A 27,980-nucleotide genomic window follows, 5' to 3' on the forward strand; every position below is an offset into this window, starting at 1 on the left:
TCTTAAAGTGAAAGTGTCCGTGTTTATTCAAAACTTTAATCTACGGTAGCTACGCTAGCTACTAGCAGGAGTAGCAACGAATAAAAAAAAAGTTTTTGACCACAGACGTTATACTATAAAAGTATAAAATTAATTTATTTTAATGATATCTGAGACCCACAGTAGTCTTTGGTCATATTACTAATATTTAATCCGTGGACTACGAGTCATTTTGTGAATTTTGTGCATGTCAATGCATGGCGTTGGTTTTTAAAAGTTTAATTTAAATTAATGTTTTGTTACATGTTAGCGTTATAAAAAAGTTTACTTTTTCTAGTCTTTGTTTGAACATTAAGTGATTAATGTTTTAACAAGTTCTCTCTGTAATCGAAGCGTAGAAGGACTAGCAACATGACAACGGACGAAAACGCCGAAATCGTAAGTAAATGGACTGGAATGGATTATTCTCGAGAAACCACGTCTCACGTTATACTTAAACTCTAAACTACTTATTGTTTGTTATTCTTTTCCAGGATTGGGGTAATGAGAGGTTAAGTCGTGCCCAACGAGCAGTTGAAGCCAATACCTATGACGTAGACTCCTGGTCTCTTTTGATCCGAGAAGCGCAAACAAGGCCCATAAATGAAGTCCGGGCGATGTACGAGAAACTTATAGGATCGTTCCCGACTACGGGAAGGTACTGGAAGATTTATATAGAGCAAGAGGTAGGTTTCTATTGATTTATGTTGGAGATAGTAAACCTTTGATGTCTTGTTACTGTGGGAATAACTGTTATGATTGTTAAACCTTTTAAACTGTCATAAATTTGATAATATTTGAATTTCGATAACAAAGCTACATTTGAACATCATCAGGGCTTTATTTGGTTTTCAAGTAGGCCTATGCCCCACAGTTGACATGAATAAAGCTCTTTTACTTTTTGAAGCAGTGATAGCCCAGTGGGTAGGACTTTGACTCAGCTTTCGGGGGGCCCAGTTTGATTCCCAGCAAGTACCTCAATTTTTTCAAAGTTGTGAGGGTTTTAAAATATCACTTGCGGTGAAGGAAAACATTGTGAGAAAACCTGCATGCTGGAGCATTCTCCGTAACAATTTCAAAGATGTGTGAAGTCCACCAATATGCACAGAGCTAGCGTGGACTATGGCCTTAACCCCTTTTCATTGTGGGAGGAGACCCGTGACCTGACGTGGCCCAGAAACAGGTTGACATGATGAAAGCGCTTTTATAACAAAGGTCCAAAATAGCTTAGAAACACATTTGCAGTTTGTGTCACTTCAGCAACACCAGTTTTTAGATTTGCAGGAGACCCTCCCAGCGGGAGAAACTCTGAGCATCATCATGTTAAATTGTGAGAAAAGTAAATTAATAAAAAGTAAGGGTTCACCAACAGCAAACTCATACTTTTACAATCTGCTATGAACATATTACTTAACTAGTGCACATATAAAGCAGCATGCTGCACCACCTATTATGGGTTAATCTTCCATATTAATAATTATAATATTTACTCAAGTATTTCAATCATCCCCATTTTTAAATTACAGATGAAAGCGAGAAACTTTGAAAAAGTTGAAAAGGTCAGTATAGTTCTAGTATAAGTTCAAAATATAATTAAAAATTTTAAAAAGCTGTGATAAATATTAGTATAAGAATAAAAAGAGAATACACTAAATATTAAAAGCCATAAATTATTACTGTCTATTGGGCATAAATGACTGAATTGTATAAAAAATAGTTTTAAGAGAAAATAAATATAAAACAGAATCTGATTTATGTTTTTATTCAGCTAGGGTTGTTGTGTTCAGACATGTTGGAGGTGATTTTCTTTGGCAAATTTTATAATATTACAATAGGATACTACTATATACTAAGTTACTTTTCAAATGGTCAAGCTACAGTGTATTGTAGATCTCGAACATAATAACCATAATAAAAAATAAGAATATTGCTTATAAAAATGCAATGATATTAAAATACTTTGCCATCGAAGGTCACTTTTGACATGTAATTTTCCCTATTATATTATTTATTTACTTATTTATTTACTATTCATTTTAGGTTCCAAGTTTTATTAAAGGTAAATATTCCATCAGGAGAAATAGGTTACACTTTCCTTGTTTATAATATCTTTATCTCTGATGGAATTTGTAAATTAGAATTAGGATAATGAAGAACCTGAAAGACTTATTTGTTGCCACTGATGCCTGATGGCACTAGACATTATTGGCTAATGTCACTGATGGCACTAGAATTGTTGGCTAGTGTATCACAAGTTTGTTTCTCCCTCATAGATATTCAAACTATACTTCACATATATGAAAATTTGATAAAAATAACTCAATAATCTAAAAAAGTTATAAATAAATTGAAAAGTGATCTTTTCTAGCCCCAAAAATACCTGACAAGAATTAGGTATTCTTAAATACAATAATTAATTGGGCTGGAACAAATAAATTCTGAATTAAGTAAATTATCATTTATTCAATTCTTGTATCTATTGAGAAAACTTTATTCTTAATTGCATTTTTGTAATTTTTTTTGTTCTTCTCCTTCCTGTAGTTCTCGTAGCACAAGATATATATATTATATCAGGCTAGTTGAAATAGGAGGTATGATAGCCGAGTATTAATTATAGTGTTAACTTACATTACACACTTCTTGAGATCAATACTTTCTGAGAAATAAATGTATGAAAATTTCATAAAAAATTTGCGGTGGCAACCAGAAAATCAGCTGTTTATATTTAAAAACAAATGGTTAAAGGACTACTGTGTCAGCGGCAAAGAGTTTATGAACCTATAATATATAAACCATAATTCATACCCACGTTTACATATACACAACATGCTTCTGAATGTCATAGGGAATGTACCTATAACAAGTGACCCAATCAGTGGTGGGAGGGGGTCCTTTTTAATATCCTGCTTCCCTTGATCATTAATCCTCTAGAGAAATCTAAGCAAAGGTCCTGTTACAAAATATTTTAAAACATATTTATGAATTTCTTTGTGAAACATCTAAATTTTTCACAAATATCTGGAGTCTGGGGAGACCACCCTTAGACCCCTCATCATCTCTCTCTATTGTATATACCGAGGGGGAGGGAGGGGATAAAAAAATACTATATTGTGGTAGTATGGTTATGTTCCCTTATTTGATATTACAATTATTTCTCTAAATCGAGTATTAGTGATCCTTTTTAACCGTGGTTTATTACCCTTATTCCAACTAGCCTTTTATGTCTACAGCCAGCACCACTAGTAAATACTTTATGTAGTATTCAGTAGTATTATTTAAAGTCTACAAAATGTCCTTACTTATACTAGGGGTACAGTAATGGATTCAGTGTCCTAAACATAGTATCAATGTGATGGTAGACCTACAGGTAAGCATTAAGTTAAAACTTCTAAACGTTGTCTTTTATGTAAGCTCTAAAAATATGAATTAAGCGACAATATTGGAAACTTCTTAAGTCTGAAAGCTTACTTTTCCGTAGATAAAGGGTATGTATTAAATTGCTAAGTAATGTTAAATCTTAGAGCCCTTTACATACATACATATGCACATTGCGTGCAGTTGATACACGTTTTGCGAACTGGATACATTTTCGCATTAAAACAACCATCTTTTTAGCCTATATTTAAGAAAATCTTCTTTTATCTATTCATGTACATTTTTCAACACTATTTTTTAAACATAGGAAGGTATTATAAATTGTACTGGGTTCGCCGCAAGCAGTAATGATGTCGCCAGGTGCAAGGTCTTTAATCTTTATAACTAACTATATATAACTGATTTCGTCTTCAACTTCTATCGACAATTTTTGCCTATCGGGCGTTTGCTATAGAATGCTATAGCAATCTATCGATTAATTCTTGCGTGGCAATTTTTTGGATCCAGTTGTACTGGCCAACAACGCTAACCACGCGGAAATTCATCTTCTGAATATTTTTGTAGCAATAACGATGGAAAGCCAGTATCGTCAACGTTTTATCGACCCGTATCTGTTGATCAGCCAAAGCTATCACACCGATTCTTATATATTGTAGCGCTTGACGGTACATAGATTTGTTTGGTAACACCTTAAATGGTTTTATGAAAATTCCTTAGATTTCTCGGCCTAAAATATAGTCTAAGGCACTTTCAGCTCCAACCCCACCAAACATGACCGGTTTCTGTATGATGGAAGGACAAATGCACGAAGGTATATAGCATATTTAGTTAATCATGTCTTATTCTACACATGACATTGACGTGTCATCACATTATGAGTTCAGCTCATAATTTTAAATAAACAGGAAGTGAAAAACGCATAAATCTGTTATATCTGATTCACGTTGTCTGTGCCTGTGCCAGTTGTTTCAGAGGTGCCTGATGAAGATTCTCAACATCGAGCTATGGCGCCTCTATCTTAATTACGTTAAGGAAACCAAATGCATGCTACCCACATACAAGTACGTATTCTAAACGCTACCATAGTTTTTTATACTTTTTTCAATATATGTATCACAAGAATAGTAAGTGGCCCAAGACCGTCCCTTGTAAAGGTCCCCTAAATAAAACACAAAAATACCAATTTTTTTTGATAAGTTAAAAATAGTAGATTATAAAAAATACTTATTTTAGTGCCATCTTCTATTAGAGTTTTGCTGTACCACTAGAATTAACTGTACTTAATTATCAGCTGTTCAGGCTCATGTTAAACCACTGGCATACATTTTTCTACCAGGAAATTCGTCTTCGACCAGGCCTACGCTTTGCTCTTGTTTGTACTGTAGGTATATGAATGTTACCAATTGGACATTTCTTTCATTGTGACTTAATGAAAGCGTTTGATTTCTTAATGAACTTATAGCTGTGCCCGCGTTCTTCGTCCATTTTTATTACGGTTTTAAAATAGCCTATGTTCTCTCCGTCTTTTCAACTTGTTCTATGCCGAAACTGAGTTGATTGGTTAGTTAATAAGATTGTTAAGCAAACAAACAAACACACTTTCGCATTTATAATATTAGTAAGAATCATAAGAAATATTATGTTAGCTAATTGCATGTTTCAGAGAGAAAATGGCACAGGCGTACGATTTCGCACTGGACAAGATCGGTTTAGATATCCACGCTTACCCAATATGGAACGATTACGTAACGTTCTTGAAAGCCGTCGATGCAGTGGGCTCGTATGCTGAGAATCAGAAAATTTCTGCCGTCAGAAAGGTGAATATAGTCCTAATTGAATAAGTTCTAATATGAATTGAATATAAACAAAAGGGACAACAATTTTGATAATAATGACCAACGCCCGAGGTTAAAATAAACACTTCAATCAAATCGAATTCCTCAGATGGCTATAATAAATAAATAAATATAGATGAGCTATAAGTATCTTATATTTTGGTTAACAAACCGTTCTCATCTTGAGTCCTAACACGTGAAATTAATAACAATCAATCTAATCTGAAATCTTTCTAGCCAGATTGTATTTAGTAATCCCATCCTTTTCCTACTCATATTTACGACTGTTAAATGAAATCTGTAGTACATGATTTTCTAGTATCCAAATACTGGAACTTCAGAGTAAAGTGGATCTTATCTTCATTGTATTAAAGCTGAAATTTGCCTCTGACTCTTCAGCTAGGGCTTTTGGTTGAACGTTTGTAAAATAACAATCAGAAGTACAGGTTTTGCGACTCTAAACCTAGAGATATATCCCCATTTTAGTAAGGCAGATTGTAACCGATTTAATTTAAAGTTCGTATGTAGGAGTTGGAAATGGATAAAATCGTTAAATTAAATTTGTCAAATGAAGATTTTGGATTATATTGATTATTATTAATTTAACATTTTAGAAGACTAGAACGTTTTGTAAACACAAAATTTAAGGTACTTGAAGCTCGAAATACATTCAATAAAACTAATAATATTTCTCAGGTATATCAAAGGGCAGTCATCACACCCATAATCGGCATCGAAACACTGTGGAAGGACTACATAGCGTTCGAACAAGGCATTAATACTATTATCGGTAAGATTATTTAACAGGTACTGAGAGAATACCAGCGTTGTGGATACATTAGTATCCGGAACATTAAGCTGAGTCAGAACATTTTTATTGGCACGACAAATTATAGACTTAATCTATTAAGTATGTATAATTAAGTATTAAATTATAAGTTACTCCGTATGTAAGTCTGTTTGTGTTGTTCTGGTAAATAAACATATTCTATTCTATTTAATAAAATATGTTGATAATGCTACCAAATCTGCAGCAGAATATTATAAATATTTATATTTATAATATTCTGCTATAAAATTTTTATATTTACAGTATATACCCATTACACTACGCTGTACGCAGTAGTCAATTACGCTGGTCCAGTGCAAATTTTTGGACTCCACATTATGGAGAACTATCAGGCATGCAGGTTTCCTCACGATATTTTCCTTCACCGTTGAAGCAAGTGATTTTTTAATTGCTCTAGCTTTTCTAAGTTATGTCTGTTTCACACATATAAGTTAGAAATGTTAGAGGTGCGTGCGTGTATTCGAGCTCGGTCCCCTGAAACCGAAGTCGAAGTCCTACCCACTGCGCTATCACTGTTTCTTACCCACTTGTCTATCGCCGCTTCCTTTCATACGTGTAATAAAAGGGTGCAGTGGGTGTTTCATCAACAAATCAACATTGCACGACAGTTTTTACGACCATTTTTTTAGCTCCACGTAATTTGTACTATCCAATAAACGTTTTAGCGGAACGTATGGCAATGGAACGGTCGCGGGAATACATGAACGCGAGACGTGTTGCCAAAGAGCTTGAGACGGTCACTCGAGGTTTGAACCGAAACATGCCCGCCACACCGCCTACCGTCGACCGAGAGGAGATGAAACAGGTAAAGTCCATTCGCTTAGATACGGTCGCCTTTGCGCCATGTCGTCGAAAGGACACATCCTTTGGTCGCATCATCCGCAGGAGAATATGGCATTGCGATATAACGCAGTGCCATGCCGTATTGGAAGGTCATATTTATTGACTTTGGCAGAAGATCTATTTTTGTACTTTATGTAGTACCTACGTCGAAAAGATGTTGTTCTAGGTATTGATATTTTAATATGGATTTAGAACGAAATGACGTTGGGTCCTTTATTATAAATAGGTACAGGACACAATAAACCCAACCCGAATTCGCGTGATGTAAAATAGTGTCTATTTTACTTTCGTTTAAATACTCATATTTTTCATTTAAATTTTCCATTAATTTTTCTTTCTTATTTATATTCGCATTTATAATAATACCGTAAAAAATTAATAACGGTGTCCTGTGACGCTGTCGCGAGTCAGTGACAATACGTGTAGGTATGCGTTTACGCAGAGCCTAAATCCTAGTATTAACAGCATCACTGAAGCACTTAAACATACCAAGAAATTCAAAACATTCAACTCTTAGGTGGAACTGTGGAAGAAGTATATAGCCTGGGAGCGTTCAAACCCCCTACGTTCAGAGGACACGGCGCTGGTGGCCAGGCGCGTGATGTTCGCGATAGAACAGTGTCTACTGTGTCTAGCCCACCATCCGGATGTGTGGCACCAAGCTGCGCAGTTTCTGGATCATTCTGCGAAGCTCTTACAGGAGAAAGGGGTAAGAACTGAACTCTGAGGCAAGAAATATCTTTTATGCTAAACTATGCATTCATACTATAACATTCATCCAATTTGTATTATTATAATAGAATTGAAACAAATATACAATTGATATACAGGTAATGGCATGTGTCAAGAATTCATAAATGCTGACTGAAATTTTTAATTTTTAAAGTCTTTTTAAACTTTGTGAAATAGTAATAAAAGCAATATCATTTAATCATTTAGAACTTCTCGGTATCTCCGAATCGCGACTCCTCATTATAAACTGCAGGTGCGTGCCGAGTCTTTGAAGTAGCCGACGCCTTTTGGGATTACGCTGCTGCTCAAAAGCCCGCCAATTGTGGGACCTATCGATTACATTATATACACATACATTGTTGACGTATTTAGGACTCGAACGCCGCGCGCCTGTTCTCTGACGAGGCGGCCGCTGTATACGAGAGAGCCACCAGCGGCCCGCTCAAACATTCCACCCTCTTGCACTTCGCCCACGCTGATTACGAGGAGAGTAGACTGCATTATAATAAGGTATTTATTTTAAATTAGATTCAAGTTGTGTTAAATCCATGTGCCTAATATATTTTTACGCTACTTATAAGCTATTTTTTTAAATTAAATTTTCATCGATAAAGTATCAGTCAATTAGAATGGTACTGAGAATTTTTACTATGGATACAGGTCCATCAAGTGTACACACGTTACTTGGACATGGAGGACATTGAACCCACGCTAGCGTACGTGCAATACATGAAGTTCGCGCGCAGGGCGGAAGGCATCAAGTCCGCCCGGACAGTGTTCAAACGTGCCAGAGAAGATCCCAGGTAGGTGAAATAACATGTTTAAACTTCTGTAACAAATAACTATAAAAATTGTGAGCCGTCACTGCCTGGCAGATGTGAAACATCGAAATTATTTTTTACAAGTATTACTTGTGACATCTTGTGCCTATTAAATAGGCACAGTACAGATTATGACAGTTTATACAAAGTACAGATTATGACAACAACTAAATATGACATGATAAAAAAAAACAATATTACGAATTTTCTCCAGAAAATGATGACTGTTTATTTAAATAAATATACATTTATTTTCTTCATAAACAAAATGTTTTAATTCAAAAAGTTCTTTAAAAAGCTGACAACTTAAGTATTTTCATCAACGTATAGTACATATATTATATCATAAAGCGTGGCGATGCGTCGCCACGGCTTGTGTTGCCACGCCAACAATCAGGTTTACCCTCCGGCTATAGATGTCTCACATCAAAAAGAAGCATCGAAGTGATACGTGAGCGAAACAAGGGAATTATTGATTTGCGATTGGATGTGTCTTCTGGAACTTGTACTGCTTAGAAGCTTAAAGTCTTATAAAAGTCATCAGGTATTCTTTTTCCACATAAAAGAGCCCTAGCACGTAATAATATTAAAATATCACAGATTGGAAATAAAATGCGTATATTTTCATTTAGGTGTCTTTATTTGTCACACTCATAACCTTCCCGAATTTATGTGTGAAAACTAAAAGGTGTGAATAGGTTGCAAATTATAAGCTTTTATACGAATTATCGCCAAGCATTCATAAATCTAAATTGTTGTGTAGACTTAAAGATTTCATCAAATTATAAACTCAGAAGTCTCGTTAATATTAATACCATTTTGGCTTTAAAAGACCTCCAAGCATGCAAGCAATATATCAAATAGTCTGTGATTAATAAAAAAACTGAAGAAAAATAGAATTTAAGTATGTTTACACACATACTTTGGGTTAATACATAGATTACATTAAACTCTAACCGTTTCCCACTGTTTTCACAGAAATAAACTTGGAAGAGGGAAAAAAATAATTTTAAATAGTGCTAATAATAGGTCGAGTTCGGTATCATATTATGTAAAGAGTTCATTTTTACATTCCAAAAAGGCATTTTACTTAATTTTAAGCAGCGTAGTGTGTGGTATTAAAAATGTCATAATAAAATCTATCCACTCATTTAGCGGTGCGGTGATATCCCATTAGGTAGGACTTCGACCTAACTTTAGAGGGACTGACTTCGGATCCCAACACGCACCTCTAACTTTTAAGTTATGGTCGCTTTAACCAATTAAAAATAACTTGCTTCAACGGTGAAGGAAAACATTGTGAGAAAACCTGCATGTCTGAGAGTTCTCCATAATGTTCTCCAAGCAATCGTAGGCCGGCTTGGTGGATCCTTCTCAATGTGGGAGGAGACCGGTGACCTGTAGTGGCCGGTAAAGGGTTGATATGATGATGATCATTGAATCTTTTAGTAATATGCGTAGAAAAAAATATGTACTTGGCTGTTGCAGGTCTCTATACCACGTGTTTGTGGCAGCTGCTCTGATGGAGTACTACTGCTCGAAGGACAAAAACATAGCCTTCCGCATCTTCGAGCTGGGCCTTAAGAAGTTCTCGCACATACCTGAATATGTGCTGTGCTATATTGACTATCTATCGCATCTTAATGGTTAGTTTAAGCCATTAAAAATAAATAAATATACCACGGCAATACACACATCGGAGCCTACTAGAACCAGTTTTATTTACAAAGCATACGCGGCCGGGCGGCCCGCGGCATTTTTCTTGTTTTTAGCATTTCTATACCCGTCGTAACTTCTAAATTTGAATTATTTAAAATTGAAATTGCATGTACAAAATCAATCTTAATTATAAAACTATTTATTTGTATAATGATTAATGGCATGTTAGATGCCATAATTTCGCCATCTTTCAAATGTACCAGTGTTTTGATTGACGACTTATGACAAAGCGGTTATTGTGACTTAACTATAACTGATAGATACAAAGCCTTGTGGACTTTTTTGTATCATCAATAATTTTCGCAGCGTACGCCAGTAAAGCTTAAAGTCGATATGACATCTTTAGCAAAAATCGTTATATTTCAGCCAATTCACAGGAAGCTTAATTAAAATATACACTAAAACCTTTCGCATGATTCACTCTATTCATTAGTGAAAACCGTATGAAAAGCTGTTCGGCAGTTTTTCAGTTTTTTTGCGCCCAGGCAGACAAACAGACGCGGCGAAGGACTATGTTTTATGATATGTAATGATAAGGATTAGTAAGGAATTAGGGTTTGTAGGACCCTAACTATTCATTTAAATCGATGATTACTTTATTGATGCCTATTTTTTTAATACAGAGGACAACAACACTCGCGTTTTGTTCGAGAGGGTCCTATCATCGGGCAGTTTGAAGCCAGAGAGCTCAGTGGACATTTGGAACAGATTTCTGGAGTTTGAGTCCAATATTGGCGACCTGGTCAGTATCGTGAAGGTGGAGAAGCGAAGACAAGCTGTTCTTGAAAAGGTGAGACTGTTTCTACTTATTATTCATCATCGTAGTGGCCCCTCTTTCATATATGCTATCATTTTTTATCGAATCTTAGCTTACCTTAGTACGAAATTTATAAAGTGCTAATCGCAGGTTGGTTTTGACTATAATTCTTGTAACGTCAGAGTAAAATGGAATGTCACAAAGCTCTTTTTTTTCCGCACTAGTATCCGCACGTTGGGTTCGTACCATTATTTATAAGAGGAATAAAAATCATGTCTGTTGTATGGGAGCCCCTTGAATTTTATTTTATTCTATTCTATAGTATTTTATATAGAGGCAAAAGAAATACATGATCTGTGAAAATTTGAACTGTGTAACTATCACGGTTCATGAGATACGGCCCGGTGACAGACGGACCGACAGTGCAGTCTTAATAATCATGTTTCACGGGTCAAGTTTATCCTTTGCGTACTGAACCTATAAAACTGGATTACAGAATTATTTCTTTAACATCTTGCTTCGTTTTAGCTTGAGCTTGAGTCGTTTTCGAGTACAAAAACAGTAACGTTAAACGTTACTGTTTTGGTACTCGAAAACGACTCTAATGCAAAGTATGCAAAGTTATACTAAACGTACTGATACGAAACGCTAAGGCGTATTAAATTTACTTAAGCACCTTACATCTAGTTCGCGTTTTACTGTCATATCAAGCCATTTGATCATAAAACCTTGCTTCTTAAGCTAAGCCACTATGGTATCCAAAACGTTGCACTAAATTTGGTTGCCTCTTATCTCAGCAATAGAACCCAAAGAGTTTGCATAAATGATGCAAAGTCTCAGGGTTCAAATACCTCAATGGGTGTCCCACAAGGCTCGATTTTGGGTCCTTTTCTATTTTTAGTGTATATAAATGATCTACCGTACCATGTCAGTGGAACATGCGACATTGTATTGTTTGCAGATGATACATCTCTAATTTTTAAGACTGATAGGAGTAAAGATAACTCTGACGAAGTAAACCGTGTTATGTCGCATGTGTCGCACTGGTTTACAGTTAACAACTTACTTTTAAATGCAAAAAAAACAAAGTGTGTCGAATTTATCTTACCAAATGTAAAGAAAATTGATAAAAATATAATGATAAATGGTGAATCACTAAAAATAGAGACTTCCACAGTTTTTCTGGGCGTGACCTTGGATAATAAGCTACAGTGGGGTGCCCATATAGATTCACTAGCGGGTAAACTAAGCTCGGCTGCCTACGCAGTCAGAAAAATTAGACAGATTACTGACGTTGAAATAGCTAGGCTAGTTTATTTTGCGTACTTTCATAGTGTTATGTCCTATGGAATCTTGTTATGGGGTAAAGCAGCTGATATCGAAACTATATTTATATTGCAGAAAAGAGCTGTACGGTCAATATATAAACTTAAATCACGCGAATCCCTCCGTGAGAAGTTTAAAGAAATAGGCATACTTACTGTAGCTTCACAATATATTTATAACAATATAGTATTTGTAAGACAACATATTAGTCTTTATAAACAAAAAGTGGACATAAACAGTCGACTTACAAGAAATGGTCATAAATTAGTGTCATCTGCATATCGTCTGCGTAAGGTACAGGGATCATTTGTGGGATTGAGTATACGCTTTTATAATATGATTCCTAAGGTGATTTTGGACCTGCCAATGCACAAGTTTAAAGAATTTGTTAAAACACATTTATTAGAGCGAGGTTACTATACAATTGATGATTTTTTTAATGACAAGGTTGCTTGGAAGCATCAGGCTCCGCTTTCAGCTCTCACAAGATAGAAAAATGAATGTTAAAATACAAAATGTAAATTGTTGATGTTGGAAAAGAGCAACTGCTGAGTTTCTTGCCGGCTTCTTCTCGGTAGAATCTGCCTTCCGAACCGGTGGTAGAATCACTACAAACAGACAGACTTGACGTTTCAAAAGTGCTTATATTAGGCCTACTTGAAATAAATGAATTTTGAATTTTGAATTTTGAATTATCACGCACTCAAGATATTTTTAAAAATATTTTTGCAGAAAAAAATTTATTTAACTGAAATTAAGCAGATTAAAAGGCATATTAATATATGATTTTATAATTATACTAACCGATAAAAAAACCGATTATTGTCTGCAGATTAAAGAATTTGAAGGCAAGGAGACCGCTCAGCTTGTAGATCGATACAAATTCTTGGATCTCTACCCCTGTAGCATCGCCGAGTTGAAATCTATTGGATATACTGAGGTAAGATTGCCATTAGACTCGAACTTTTTCATTACACCAATTTTTATTTTTTTTATTTAGTATTTTTAGTTTTTGACAGGACAACTTAATTCCTCTTTTTGTATTAAAAATCATTATTTAATATTTCTTCTGTGAATATTTGCTGTTTATTAAATAAATGTTTATTGTCAATACACGGCTCGATCATGCATGTATGAACTGAGAAATACTACACTTTAACTTGCCATACTCATTAAACCCAGTGTTTTTTTCGCATATTTTTTTAGGTAGCATCAATGTCCAACAAATCGTGGGCTCTCGGTGGACCCCTAGCAGGGATATCTCCAGAACTGGCTGCTGTTATATTGGGACAAAAGTGAGTTAAATAACTAACACAATTTATCATCATCTCTACCTATAGACGTCCACTGCTTAACTTTGTTCATAATGTTAATTTTTACACTCCAGCTATTTGTATCCAGCGACCTCGCAAATCGCTTAATGTTGTATGTCAACATTGTTTGGTTTCTAATAACGGTGCCCTTTTCTGAACCCTACATTTCTTATTTGATCACATAGAGAATTTTCTAAAACGGTTCAACGGGTATATACCGGGATAATATTTTGGGATAGTTAGATTCTGCCTGTGACATCCAATTTGATATTTCGTACCTCCGCAGTCACGTCGTTACCGCAACTGGGTCGAAATATCGACACATCCCAAAATATTTTTGTGGTATGTAACCGTTGAACTATATTTAAGAAATGTTGATTGACCGCGTAAATCTTAGTTTAAAATCTTTAGTCACATACAGATGCTCTGAACATGCATCTTTCGACGACCTAAGTCTTCAAACGCATTTTATACTTACCTATTACTCATATATCGATTTTTGAACTGTCATTAGTTCTCTTAAAAATTCTAGACAGTTAATTTAAATTTCTTTATTTCAGGGATAATGATCCGAACAAAGATATAGCACGACCTGATACGAGTCAAATGATTCCCTTCAAACCTAAAGTCAACCCACTACCGGGAGAGCATCCTATATCTGGTAAGTTAAAAGCAACAGGTAACTTTATGGTTTTCCTTCAGGGTTAAGTCTTATAAGTTTTCCAAATGAGGAACACCAAAGTTGGTCACTCATCTAGATATCATCTTGGGTTACAGTTAGTTTACTGGCACAAACGACGTTTTACGTATTTGTTATTTGCGTATAGCTTTAGACATTTAATTACTGTAAAACGTTTTTTCTTAAATCAAATTCATCATTATCAGAGAGAGATTCAGAGAACAGATGTTGTTCCAAATTGATGAAACGGTTTAACGCGTTGCCGAAGTGGACAGCGCCAAATTTTTGAATGTGTCTGATTTGTTGTGCCATATCTTCAGGCAAAAATAACTTATTCTCTCTTTCCAGGTGGAACGTTTCCCATGCCACCGGCTGCGTCGCATTTATGTACTTTGATGCCGCCGCCCACAAGTTTCCGAGGTCCATTCGTCTCCGTGGACAGACTCATGCAGTTGTTCAACAGGATCTCACTGCCTGACAAACGTGAGTACCCTTTGAGAACGTTTCATTTACATACATTTTAGACATTTTAGAACCAGCGCGACTGCTTTGCCAATTAAGGTACGGTTTTCGTGAAACTGATGCTGAAATAATTTAATTTACTTATAAAGACTGCTGGCGCCATCTAGTGGGAAGATTGTACTTTTCAGAATACTTTTCAGAGAAAAATACTTCAAAAAATACGAAAACTTGGTCGGGTTTTATAATTTTGCTGTATGCTGATGAGTGGGAACTTTTTATTTTGTGGTGAGAACTTAAGATCAAATTTTATATGTAATTTGTCAAATCTTGTTACTGTGATAGGTAACCTGATATGGATTAAATTCCTCAGTGACGTCAATAATTTCAGAAGGTAACAAAATACCTTTTTCTACTAATACGATTGCCTAGAAAAGATCTCTAGTAAGCGATAAGGCCGCCTTATTTAACTCTACTATCAATCTTTACTTATTGTGGTGTACAAATGAAGTGTATAAATATATTACATAATTCCTAAGACATTACTTATAAGTTCTTAACACATGTTGAACATTGTTTTACTTTTTCGTAGCGCCTCCTCCAAGCCAAGAAAACGGTTGTGACACCAAGCTTTTTGACTTAGCACGCTCCGTGCATTGGATTGTGGATGATGATGGCATCAGCACCAACAATAAGGTAAAATACCAAATATTTATTTATATAAATACTAGCTGTTGCCCGCGACTTCGTCTGCGTTTGATTTTGTTTTTTGATGTGGCATTAAATTTAGTTGTAGATCTAAAAATAATTAAAGTATTCAGTATCGCTAAGCCTTAAATGAGGGTTTTGCTGCTGTCCGCTCTGTGGAGGAGTTCTGTCCCTTATCTTCAACCACAGTTTGGGCAAAGTGAAACACATATTATAACCTCTATAGTACAAAAATAATTATTTAAATCGGTTTTAATTTATCGGAGTTATGGTGTAAAATCGTCAAACACTCATCCCCTCTCCCAAAGGAACCGAGCTTAGTGTCGGGATAAAAAGTATCCTATATTACTACTAACACTTACAAGAATATGTGTACTCAGTTTCATGAGGATCAGTTAAGTAGTTTTTGCGTGAAAGCGTAACAAACAAACTTACATTGACATTTATAATATTAGTAGGGATAAGTGCCTCAATGATTTATTGAGCTGGTAAAACATTTTTTTTTTTATTCCAGTAATAGCAAAAAAATTAAGAAATATTTCAGTAAATATTTAATTTAGTGAAGACACTGTCTCTACATGTCTTAATTTGTTGTATAAGAAATCTGTCAAAATAGGTTTATTTAATTACCTGTTAAAAACTAAAAAAAAAAAAATTATGATTCTCATTTTATGAATATGAATACACATAGAAATTGAAACTACAATACAATATAAATGCGCTTTAATTTCTGTACATTTCTTTTAGGTAGTTTACTTTGATTCAGGTTCATACAAAGTCAAATTTTTACGTCATAAATAATCAAATCTGGTTGTCAAAGAGCTAATCTCGTGAAAAAACAGTTTTTTTATTAAGATGTTTTCGACTTTTAATAAGCAAGCCTCTCCGTTAAACTTTTAATTTAATTTAATTGTTCTCAGCTTAAATGTTATGTATTGTTGTCTGTTCCTGAGCCTATCAATGTACTTGCTGAGTCGAAACTGTTAATTGTATATTATGATTATTTGTTTATTGTTGGTTGATTATTAGTGCTGCTCTAATGTTTTGTATAATATAAATTAAAAAAAAAACTGTAAGGCGTAGGTATTATTTTGCGCTCGCGGTCGGCGGTGTCCTTGGTCCGTTGCTGCAGCAGTCTAGTTGATTGTTGTGTATCTACTTTATTTTGTGTTTTTATATAATTAACGTTTACTCCTATCACAAAACATACTTACAAGTCTATATGGTTTTTATTACGCTTAAGGAGTACACGATAATATGTACCGTTTATATATTGACGGCGGAGTGGCGCAGTGGGCAGCGACCATGCTTTCTGAGTTCTAAGCCGTTGGTTCGATTCCCACAACTGGAAAATGTTTGTGTGATGAGCATAAATGTTTTTCAGTGTCTGGGTGTTTATATGTATATTCTAAGTATTTATGTATATTATTCAAAAAAATATTCATCAGTTAGATCAGTACCCATAACATAAGCTACGCTTACTATGGGGCTAGATGGCGATGTGTGTAATGTCGTAGTATACTTATTTATATATATGTATTTTGTGGGTCTACAGGCTCGTCGACGAAAAGCAGGTGAAGATTCCGATGACGACGATTTGGGCGTGGCGCCACCACTCAACGATATCTATAGACAGCGACAGCAGAAGAGAGTTAAGTAACCCGGAACATTGTAATATAATAATTGATATTGATGTCTGAAATAAAATAAAATAATGTTTTAACGAGTATTGGAATTCTATTTCGCCCCTTAATTTAAAATTTCGTAGCCCAGCAAGAGTTTGTAGTTACTTATTGAGCGCAGACTTGCTCTTAAGATAAAGACTTGTGTTAAAAATATTTAATTATAATTATAAACATTACCGAGTAATTTCTATATTTATAATTATTTATCCCAAAACCTTAATAAATAAGTACTTCAAGATTTATGCGTAGAAATAAATTCCATCCCCAAGAGTGTAAACTATGAAGGTATGTTTTGGATTTTTTTGTCTTAAAACTTGGCATTTGACTTTCTTTACTATTCCATGATTCGCCTTGTTAAGGAAACTTTTACACAAGGACTGTCATTTTATTAACGTAGCAAATAAATTTTTGGTGATGAGTAATGACATTACCAAGATACAAACTGGTTCATAGTGTTTATATTCCCTTTGTATGCTTGGAATTAAAAATAAAACTCCATTTTGTTATTGCAATAATCATACTGTATTTGATAAAAGCTTCAATAGTTACTTTGAAATAACTAATTAGATCTGATATATTAAATATAGTCTATTCAAAAGATAACAATAGAAATCATACTACCATGTACACATTTTTCATGTAATGTACGCATCATAAATGTCATCTACTTGAATAAAGATATTTTTTTACTTGGACTTTCAAAATATATTCTATACAGTTTTTATTTGTTGCTTCATTGATTGCAGAAGTAGCATTAAAACACTATAATATATCATAGATTTTATTTTAATAATAACCTATCTATGAATTGCAAGATATATATATAAATTAAAAACGAAAAAATCGCTTCGAAGACGCGAAGAAAGATCTTAAATTTTAAAAATATACTTCAGTTATATCACAAATAGCGGTTTATCTAGACCCTAGAGGATACATTAATAAAAGATTTAAACAGGAAGCTCATTACAAATAATTTATTCTTACTTAAACTTAAAATGTACAATTTAATCTACAATGATCAATCGCTTAGGATGTAATTGTTATGTTTCTATCGGTCGATTTCGCCAAATACAACGTCGAGTGTGCCGATGATCGCGACGATGTCGGCCAACATGGAGTTCTTTCCGATTTTCTCTAGAGCTGCGAGATGGGCGAAGCCGGGCGCCTTGATTTTGCATCTGACAAAGAATTATTTTATATATATAATACTTATAATCAATATGTCATCTGTAATTTTTTTTATTGCTTTAATATAGATATTTATTTCATATATTTAATCTCGGTAAATATCTTTAAAAATTTGAATACGTTGTGCGGCAGAAGTTAACTGCTAGAAATCGTCATTAATGAAAAAGGCGTTATGCCCCCTCCGTGCGAACCGGTGTTAGTTAAATGTGAGCATAGTTCCTGGCTTCCATTATCATAATCGTCATTATTATTATTGAACCATTAGCAGCTCACGACAGGGCAATGGATGTCGCGTCAAAGAGAAAGGTTGAAGCCGCAGTCCAACACCTTTGCCAAAGGTCACGTCTTTGAAAACATTATGAAAATTTCTGAGACGTGCAGATTTCCACACGATATATTTTTATCACCGTTAAAGCAAGTTATATTTGAATTGCGTACATAAATTTAAAGAAAATTCTTCTACGGCATACCGTTTTTATTTATTTACCTGTACGGTTTGGAACCTCCGTCGGAGACTAGGTAGATGCCAAATTCTCCCTTCGGCGCTTCTACCGCGGTGTACGTAGCGCCGGGTGGAACTTGGTAGCCCTGGGTGAACAGCTTGAAGTGGTGGATCAAAGCTTCCATGGACGTCTGGAAGTCAATAAAGTACGTAAGATACTTTCTCATATTACAATATTAGGTAATCGCTAACTTGATACATCTATGACAACAAATGATAAATAATTATTTTGATTCCTCATAAAAAGTAAAAATAACGAAGTAGAAAAAACCACTGTCAATTAGTTCCGCTCAGAGGGTGCCAACTAATTCCTTATACTTTGCACTTATCTTTATTTTTTTCTATTTATAACGCAGTGGATCGTTGTGAACATAACAATTAAGCATTAAATTATTAAATTATGTAATATATTATCATTAAACAATTAATTGACTTAACAATTATTAATTGTAAAGTCAACATCTCCTGATGATGCTCCGGTTTCGGTGCGAAACGTGCGTAGAGGGTATATTGCCGAAGATCTATTTGGGTATAAGGATTGATGAAATTATAAATTACACCACACAGATTTTCCTGCTTTTCGCGGAGTATAGCAAATTAAGCTGCCTATGCAGTAAAGAAGATACGCCACCTGACAGACATAGAAACTGCTAGGCTAGTCTATTTTAGTTACTTTCACAGCATTATGTCATATGGAATTTTACTATGGGGTAATGCTGCTGATATTGGCACTATTTTCGTGCTGCAGAAGAAGGCTGTTCGTGCGATCTATAAAATGGGTCCGAGAGAGTCATTGAAAGATAAATTTAAAGATGTTAAAATAATGACACTCTATAGCCAATACATATTTGAAAATTTAATGTATGTTCACAAAAATATATCAAAATTTAAAAGAAAATGTGACTGCAATAATTTGAACGTTAGAAGCAAAAATAAACTTGCAGTGCAGTACACTAGACTACACAAAATAAGCAATTCATTTAAAGGAAATTGTATACAATTTTACAATAAATTACCGGTTGATATCTTGGGGATGTCACTAAAGAAGTTCAAAGTTTGTATTAAGCGAAAGCTTATAGAAAAGTCCTATTATAGTATAAAGGATTACGTAAACGATAAAAAAGCTTGGGTGTAAACAATTGCTCTAACCAGGTTGCTTCTTAAATATTTCCTAATGACAATGTGAGATGGTGATAACAAAAAGAACACCCGGCTAAGTTTGTTGTGGGCTTCTTCTTAGACCAGGGCGCGATTGGAACCCTCGTAGCTTTAGTTTTAAGTTTACGATTGTAGTTATCGCCATCACTACTCACTGCTATGTACACATTTTGTATATAATAACGCATCAAAAGTGCCATCTATGTGCCTATTTGAATAAAGATATATTTGACTTTGACTTATTTGACTTAAGCTTAATTTTGATAATATATCATGGATTTCCGCAAAGTAACGCCTGCTTCTATCCAATATTGAAATTAAATCAAACAATTCACTTATAACAAATTTTTGTTTTGATACATACTCAGTGAAAACCACAGACTGGTGACAACTAAGTAATAGTCAGTTATAGGAGTAATAAACACAGCGCCCTCTAACTAAAATGTTTTCAGTAACCTACCCCATTGTAACAAATTATTTTTTAATGGCCGCCGCCGCCATCTTGCGGGTCGGCGACTGATGGCCGCTTTTTGGTAATCATCAAAAAACAATAATATGAAGATTGGCGGCAGCTATCGAAGGATATTCGTTGTTGAACTTGCCTATAGAATACTGCGGAGTGCTGAACTGATAAAGTAAATAATACTAAATAATTTCTTAATTTTTGTGTTCATTTTCGTGTTAAAAATCAATCAATCAATAAATCAATTTGAAATATAGAGAGCTTGAAAAAACACAATATTATGAATGAGGGTGTTATAATGATTTTTCATAAAACATAAATAAATTACCACCATATTTTAATTTTCCAATTCTTGATTAGCAAAAATGTGGCATGTGGCAAGTGCGTTACGTACACTCATTCAGCCTTTATTGCATTGTGTTCAAAAAAAGTAAAAACGCCCCGCGCACGTCTCAATGTTGCTAGCCCACAATTTTTTTCCATTTTCCCCTACTTTTAAGGTAAAACAATAACTGTCAATTACTTAATGCAATGAATTTAGAATAAATAAAAGACAGTGAAATTATGAAAATTTTTAAAGATGTGTTTTCTATTTAACAAGATGCCTATTTTTTTCTTGCAATGTTACTTTTAATTTCTGAGAAAGTTTGCATTATAATTGATGCTAATTTGGCTTATCGGTGCATTCGATAATGCAGAGTCCAAGTAGGAAACGATTAAATAAAATTCACACGATCGCGCTATTAGTAAACATAGGTAGAAAATGTCACACTTGGCCCTCTGTTTCTCGTATTTAATAACGTGAATCGGGTGCCACTATAGCGGCCTCACCTTCATTTCCTCGCGCGATGGAGGCGTCAACTTGGCATCGTCTGTCTTCACCTCCCCGGCTGGCATCTGGTTCAGGCACTGTTCGATGATGCGTAGGGACTGACGCATTTCCTCCACGCGGATTAGATATCTAGAAAAGATATTTCGGAATCATGAGTCTATGAAAAAAAACTTCTGTGGCGGAGATACATTAAAATGATATAAGAGCTATTTCGTTGACGAGGGAATACTAAAAAGGTGACGAAGAAAAAAAAAAAAAAAAAAAAAAGAAAGATGGGAGTGCAAAGGCATTGCAGCTTGAGTTAGCACGAGAATAAGATTCGTCAGTGGTATGACCACTATCGAAAACATGAAGATAGTGCAGTTCCATAGCCGCTACCCCACATAATATGTGACCGAGAAATTGCTGCTACCCCAATAAGATGGGACAGTGGCTTTTGGCTGCTACCACGAAATAAGATGAGACAATGGCATGTCCTCTACACTAAAAAGATAGAGCATAGCCAGTGTCGAGCATAGGTATGCATAAAGTAGTAACATGGCATAAAATGGAAGATTTCCTCTCGCATACAAGTTATATAAAATCATTTGGGTAGGCAGTGCTTTTGTGCATGTATGAAGTGCACGCCACTGAGCATAGCCTATCCCCAACTCCATAAAGAAGACGGCGCATGACGTGGCTGCTTCCTCAAAAAGAACATTGGCAGGTTTCATGGCTGGCTACTTCATAAATTTTATGAGACAGCTTTGGATGCTGTGGATCGCTGAGCCGGGAGACTTGTAGGCGAGGATTTACCACTTTTGGCTAAGCTCCAAAGCCTTGATCATCTTCGTAAGGTAGCCAGTCTTTCTGTGTTTTATGGCATATACTTTGGAGAGTGTGCTCAGTTACTATTCGATCTCATTGCCTCCTCACCATTCTACCATCGCACTACATCACACCGGACGGGTTTTCATGTTGCTAATATCCCAAAAACTCGCACGAAGCGATTTGCGTCTTATTTCTTATAAGCATGGCTGTAGTTTGGAACACCCTTCAGAGTTCTGTGTTCCCTAATTCTTACAACCTGGCTATGTTTAAAACAAAAGGCCACATCTACACTTTCCGTCCCGTGAGATTGTGGTGAAGCACTAAGTCTATTTAAGTTAAAAAAAACCACTTACCTATCATAACAGTCTCCGTTGGTTCCGATGGGCACATCGAAATCGACAAGGTCGTACGCGTCGTAGGGCTGGCTCTTGCGCAGGTCCCACTTGATTCCGGAGCCGCGCAACATAACACCGCTACAAATTAAAACAAATGCTATAAATAATTTCGTTAATCATCAATAGCCTACAATAGCCTATAGCAGTTCAGTGCTGGACCAAAGGCCTCCCAACAGCAGGGATAGGGTAGTAGTAGTAGCACAGAGCCAATCAACAATTTTTATTTGGCCAGAATATAGTACATGCATGCATGCATTAGGTGTTTTTTGTCAATTATGTTTTATGAGTGTCACATTCATCAATTTAAGATTAATTAACAATATTAGGAGTGTTGAGAAATTATATACCCTGACAATTCTAAAATTTGAGAATTGTGAGAAGTTTACCACCGTTTATTATTAGTAGTGTCGCCCATACATATATTATTTCCACTTGTGCGCCAGTGCTCTAAGATACTGTTAAAACTGTGAGAGAAGATAAATTTTTATCCTTTCCCGGGGATATAATTTTTGTCTCTTGCCTATTCTAGCCCTTCAGGGGTTATCATCGGGGCATATAATTTTTGTATCCTGCCCATGCTAGCCGTACCGTCGAAGGATTTATCGAAAATTCTCACCTGAAGCCATAATTAAGTGCGTCCTGGGCGGTGACAACACCAATGTCCTTCGTCCGCTGCACCCAGATTCGGTTGGTGGTAAGAACGTCCTCCAGCTCGTCAAGCCGCTCGCCGTACTTGGACGCGAACTCGTAGATGTCGTCCATCAGACCCAACGGCATGTCCTTATAACGAAATATACAACGTGTAAATAAAAATCGAAATATTCATTTACATGCTTTATAGTTATATATATTATTTACTGTCTCTGAGACTTATCTGTGAAACCGAAAGGCTAAGTTTTTAAGTAAACTACTTCCATATAAATACTGAAAGAAATAAGATACAGCCCTAATATTACATGCTTAGTTAAAATCAAGTGACTCCTCTCTCTTAATTTGATAAGCGTCGCGTAGCGTTGGTACTATGCACGTAGCGGTCTTTTAGCTTCAATAGGGTTGACATAAGTAAATACATAGTATGTTTTGAATGGAAATAGATATGCTTCTTTTGATTTAATATTATTACAGTGATTCCTAATGTATACTTCCTGTAGCTAATAATAAGTTAGTCTTTGTTCGGAAAATGTAAGAGTTCAGGTTCGCAATTTTAACTTATTTATGAGGTAGCAGTATGTGTAGTGTGGATTATAGGCTCATTGTATTCATCGGTCCATTTCATTCTCAAGTTCAAGTTGTCTCCTGTGCGACATTCATTGAGAACTCCCTTCTTATATCGGGGTTTCCTAGGGATCGGGTGAAGAATTTAGCAACGGAAAAAGGCTTTTTGTTGATGATATTGGTGACAAGTGAATCCCTTGTTAGGATGATTTCGACTAGTAAATTTGTCGGATGAGGGTCCACCTGTTAAGCGCATTTTCTGCAACTGCAACTGTTCGGTAGGGACCCAATCACTACGTATTAATAAATAACAAAGTCCCTCTCCGCGCCTATCTATATGCCATAATTTTCATACTTTTCATAATTTTCATACTTTTTTTGATGGCGTTTTATGACCAAGGTTTTAAATGTTTATTCTTTAAGGTTTTATATAAATCTGTTGAAATTATGCCTTCTGGAAGCTGTAAACGAGACGCTATTCCAAGGTTATAGATGGTAATGGAAAATGGAAGTCAGCCAGTTAAGGCTCCAGGTGTGTAAGCTTGTGCTCTGCGTCCAGGTAGGGTGCGTTCGGCTGTTCATCATCATCATAATATCAACCCATTACCGTCCCACTACAGGGCACGGGTCTCCTCCCACAAAGAGAAGGGGTTAAGGCCGTAGTCCAACACGCTGGCCTAGTGTGGATGGGTGTGGTTCGGCTGTTCAGTTCTTTAATTAAATTTTTTTTATTCTACTATAAGTTCGCCTTTGTCTGCCTTGGTTGTAAGAGCTGACGCTACTAGCTGAACTAGAATGCTGTTAGGTGTGTGTGGAAGTTATGTTAACATACTCAAAGTCATTTTCCACGCGGCATGGTACCCGAACTCTAAGAACGCTTGGCGGCATGTTTTTGTCAGTAGGTTGGTCTAGCCTCTAGACCACACTAGAGAAAATACGACTTGTAACTCTTCAGCCCGCGTCAGGGGAGTCGTCAAACTTCCGTTCTCAAGTTATATCCAAAGCTGTTTAATGAAAAAGACTTACCAGGGAGACTCCCCCTGGGCGAATGTAAGCGGCGTGCATCCTAGCGCCACTGACTCTCTCATAGAACTCCATCATCTTCTCTCGCTCCTCGAACAGCCAGAAGAATGGAGTCAGGGCGCCCACATCCAGCGCGTGAGTACCAACCGCCATTATGTGGTTTAGCAGACGGGTCAGTTCCGCGAATAGTGCTGCAAAGACAAGTCTACATTTCAGCATGTGTAGGAATTTACATCTGACAAAAAATTTAAAGTGCAGAATTTAACCCAGTAAAGTGAATTGCCTACATTTAGGCTACTTTTTCATCAAGGATGTGCATCGTCCTTGTTAAGTCCTGTCTTCTTTTATGTCAAATTTTGTCTTGTTTACCGGATAAATAAATTATTACCCTGTCCTACTGGTAGGAACATGCCTCAACTTCCATGGAGAGGGTTTGAGAATATAGACATACTATGCTACTCCAATGCAGGTTTTAATACTTGTTTGTCAATTCCTAGGAGTTGTTGGATTTAGTAAAATATATTATATATATATATTTTTTAACCAATAAATGATATAAATAATCCCCACTTTAGACTAAAAAATTGAGTAATAATTTAATACATTTAAATTTTAATTATAGGCAGTTATACTCACTTCTAATGTATTTAGCACGTAGAGGGATATCAATATTCAGGAGTTTTTCCACAGCCAAGCTGAAGCATTGTTCATTGCACATCATGGAAACATAATCAAGACGGTCAAAGTAAGGCAGCGCTTGAGTATAAGTCTTGTATTCTATCAACTTCTCAGTGCCCCTGTGAAGGAGGCCTATATGAGGATCAGCACCACGTACAGTCTGAATGAGGAAAACAATTATTAGAAAGTACGAAGCAAAAGAAGTAATATTATAGGTTGTAGTAGTCGAGCTTTGTGACAGTGTTTGTCCGGGGAAGTAATACCACCAAGCTTGGCAATATAACTTCATTTATTTTAACTGAATTATTTTAATTGAATTATGTCACACTAATATAATCACTATGTATGCACAAACTAAATAACTAAGACTTAAATTCATGCTGCCTTTATTGTATGTCACTTTTGGTGTACTAAGGTTCGCTTAGTTACTGTTTTATGTAGAACAGGATTGAATCCATTACCTCACCATCCAGTTCCAGCACAAGTCGGAGTACACCGTGGGCAGCGGGGTGCTGTGGCCCAAAGTTTATAAGCATGTTGCGCACATGCTTTTCACTTGGAGCTACTATGCCTGTTGGAAAAATAAAAATTTTAATGGAATTTTTATTCAACTACAGGTAAGCCCTACACTGCACTCTCACCTTTTGATAAGTGATGATGCAGTCAAAGATGGTAACTGGCTAACGGGGGTATAGCATTTATATATAACCAAACTCCTAATTCATTTTTATGTAACATCATGCCAGAACCCTAAATCTCCTTTTTGGTAGTGATAACGAGCTAAAGCAAAAGCCTCTCATCAGATTGGAGCAGAGAAAATTCAGAAATTATTATTTCATAAATTGGCACTGCCTCCCTGGCAGTCAAATGGGGATCTCGCAACTTAAAACTACAGCGCCCACCACTGCATTAAGAATGCCTAAGTTTTAAGTTGAAAAAGTAGTAACCCACATCACCTTCCAATAATGAAAAAAATTTTATATACGAAAACTAAAAATGAAAGTAACATAGAGTAACTCAAAATGAAAATCTATAATACAAAATATTAATTAATCATAAATTTCAGTATTTTCTTACAAAAAATTACCTGGGGGAAATAAATGTCTGTTCTGTTATTGACTTTACTTCACTTATTATTCAGGCCTATTTTATTCAAATTTCTATCTTAATATTGCAAACTATTTCTAATATTTTTTAATTATTTTCAAGATAATACACTCAATACAACATTCATTTACAAAAAATGATTAAGATTTTTTTTTCTCGTTTTTTCATATCTTAAATGCTTCCGGTTTGAAAGTGTTCATATTTGGTGAATAGTGCAGCAAAAATCTTTAACAACTAAAAAACTAAGATATTTTCACTAATCTACTTACATAACTAAACTTGATGTGGACCTAGGTTCCACAACAGCATGTACCTACTAATCTTAACATAGCCTACTGTACGGTTACCATTCTTAAGCTTTCTGGCAGCACAAGGAATACACAGACTTGTGGGTGTGTCGTTTATAACGACAAAAAAAATATGCCAATGTTTGTATACCACACATTACCATACTCCCCCACGAGATTTCTAAAAATGTTTTTATTATTATTTAATAAATAATGTTTTCTACTTACTGTTGTATGGTGGGTGCTTCATGAGGGCAGTAGCACCCTCGGGAAACATGACAGCACCCTCGAATTGTTTTACGAATTCAGTGTCCGGCATCCATCGATGGGCATTACGTTTAGAACTACAAATAACAAACTTTTTAAAATTATTAAGTATATATATATATATATATATATATATACTTAATAAATACTTAATAAATACTTAATAAATAGGAATTCAAATTAATTTATTACTTCGATAAAAAAGGTTAAATATATTTTTTTTATTTGGCTCAGGAATTTCCGACCAAAATTAAAAAAATTGCGCATAATAACCTTACAATGTTACATAATTTTAAATTATCATTTTACCAAAAGCCGACAGAAATTATATATTATCAAAAACAACAGAACTCACTTCACATTATTAATCGCTGGTAAATTGCATAATAGCGTCTTGGAAGGGCCCAAATTGGGAGATTTTCGCAGCAAAACATTTACCAACGAAGCCATTTTTGAAGGGACTGTATTCCGTTGTACGACCTAATCTGTAACATCAAAAAGTTTAATGCACTACGTACATGCAAAATATATATTAAAGATTTTAAAAAGATTAAAGTTAATATCTTAGTATGAATTAATCAAGTTAATTCGTTTTAAAAGCCTATATGCCTTTTAAAACGCTTTAATTTTTTTTTTATTAAACATTATTTTATTTTTACGTGTCGAGTAATATTTATTTACCGTGGAACAGAGTGTATTTGGCAATTACATTTTTATTTGACATTGACTAAAAAAAGTGACAGCAATTTGGCTGCGTTCGAATTTCACAAATATAGAATTCTCGAAACTTTACTTTTATTCTTTTAACCAACAACACGATATATATTGGGCGATAATATTTTATTAAAGCTTTTTGGAGATTATTTAGCTCTACATTGTATTTGCAATATCCATGCTTATCCTTAATGGTCATGTGCATTGTTTATTATCACGTA

The 27,980-nt window shown here is 35.2% G+C and overlaps 2 protein-coding genes across 2 annotated transcripts; one reads left to right on the plus strand and one right to left on the minus strand.

The window, feature by feature from the left end:
- The first annotated feature begins 205 nt into the window (after positions 1-205).
- LOC120628315 (protein suppressor of forked) lies at positions 206-17,162 on the plus strand. The gene is made up of 18 exons (XM_039896624.1): positions 206-417; positions 513-704; positions 1,545-1,577; positions 4,357-4,454; positions 5,057-5,210; positions 5,925-6,018; positions 6,744-6,883; positions 7,439-7,630; positions 8,026-8,163; positions 8,314-8,456; positions 9,963-10,120; positions 10,817-10,983; positions 13,109-13,216; positions 13,483-13,571; positions 14,150-14,250; positions 14,617-14,751; positions 15,320-15,423; positions 16,991-17,162. The coding sequence occupies exons 1-18, from the start codon at positions 391-393 to the stop codon at positions 17,093-17,095; spliced, it is 2,178 nt and encodes a 725-aa protein (XP_039752558.1). The 5' UTR covers positions 206-390; the 3' UTR covers positions 17,096-17,162.
- A 917-nt stretch (positions 17,163-18,079) lies between these two features.
- On the minus strand, positions 18,080-27,495 carry LOC120628292 (NADH-ubiquinone oxidoreductase 49 kDa subunit). Its single transcript, XM_039896596.1, has 10 exons — positions 27,401-27,495; positions 27,007-27,122; positions 25,846-25,955; positions 25,343-25,544; positions 24,710-24,897; positions 23,085-23,248; positions 22,427-22,546; positions 21,263-21,392; positions 18,796-18,941; positions 18,080-18,298 (listed from the first exon to the last, which is right to left on the minus strand). The coding sequence occupies exons 1-10, from the start codon at positions 27,493-27,495 to the stop codon at positions 18,169-18,171; spliced, it is 1,401 nt and encodes a 466-aa protein (XP_039752530.1). The 3' UTR covers positions 18,080-18,168.
- Positions 27,496-27,980: the final 485 nt, after the last annotated feature.

The sequence above is a fragment of the Pararge aegeria genome, chromosome 12, assembly GCF_905163445.1.
Source record: "Pararge aegeria chromosome 12, ilParAegt1.1, whole genome shotgun sequence".
Lineage (NCBI taxonomy): Eukaryota > Metazoa > Arthropoda > Insecta > Lepidoptera > Nymphalidae > Pararge > Pararge aegeria.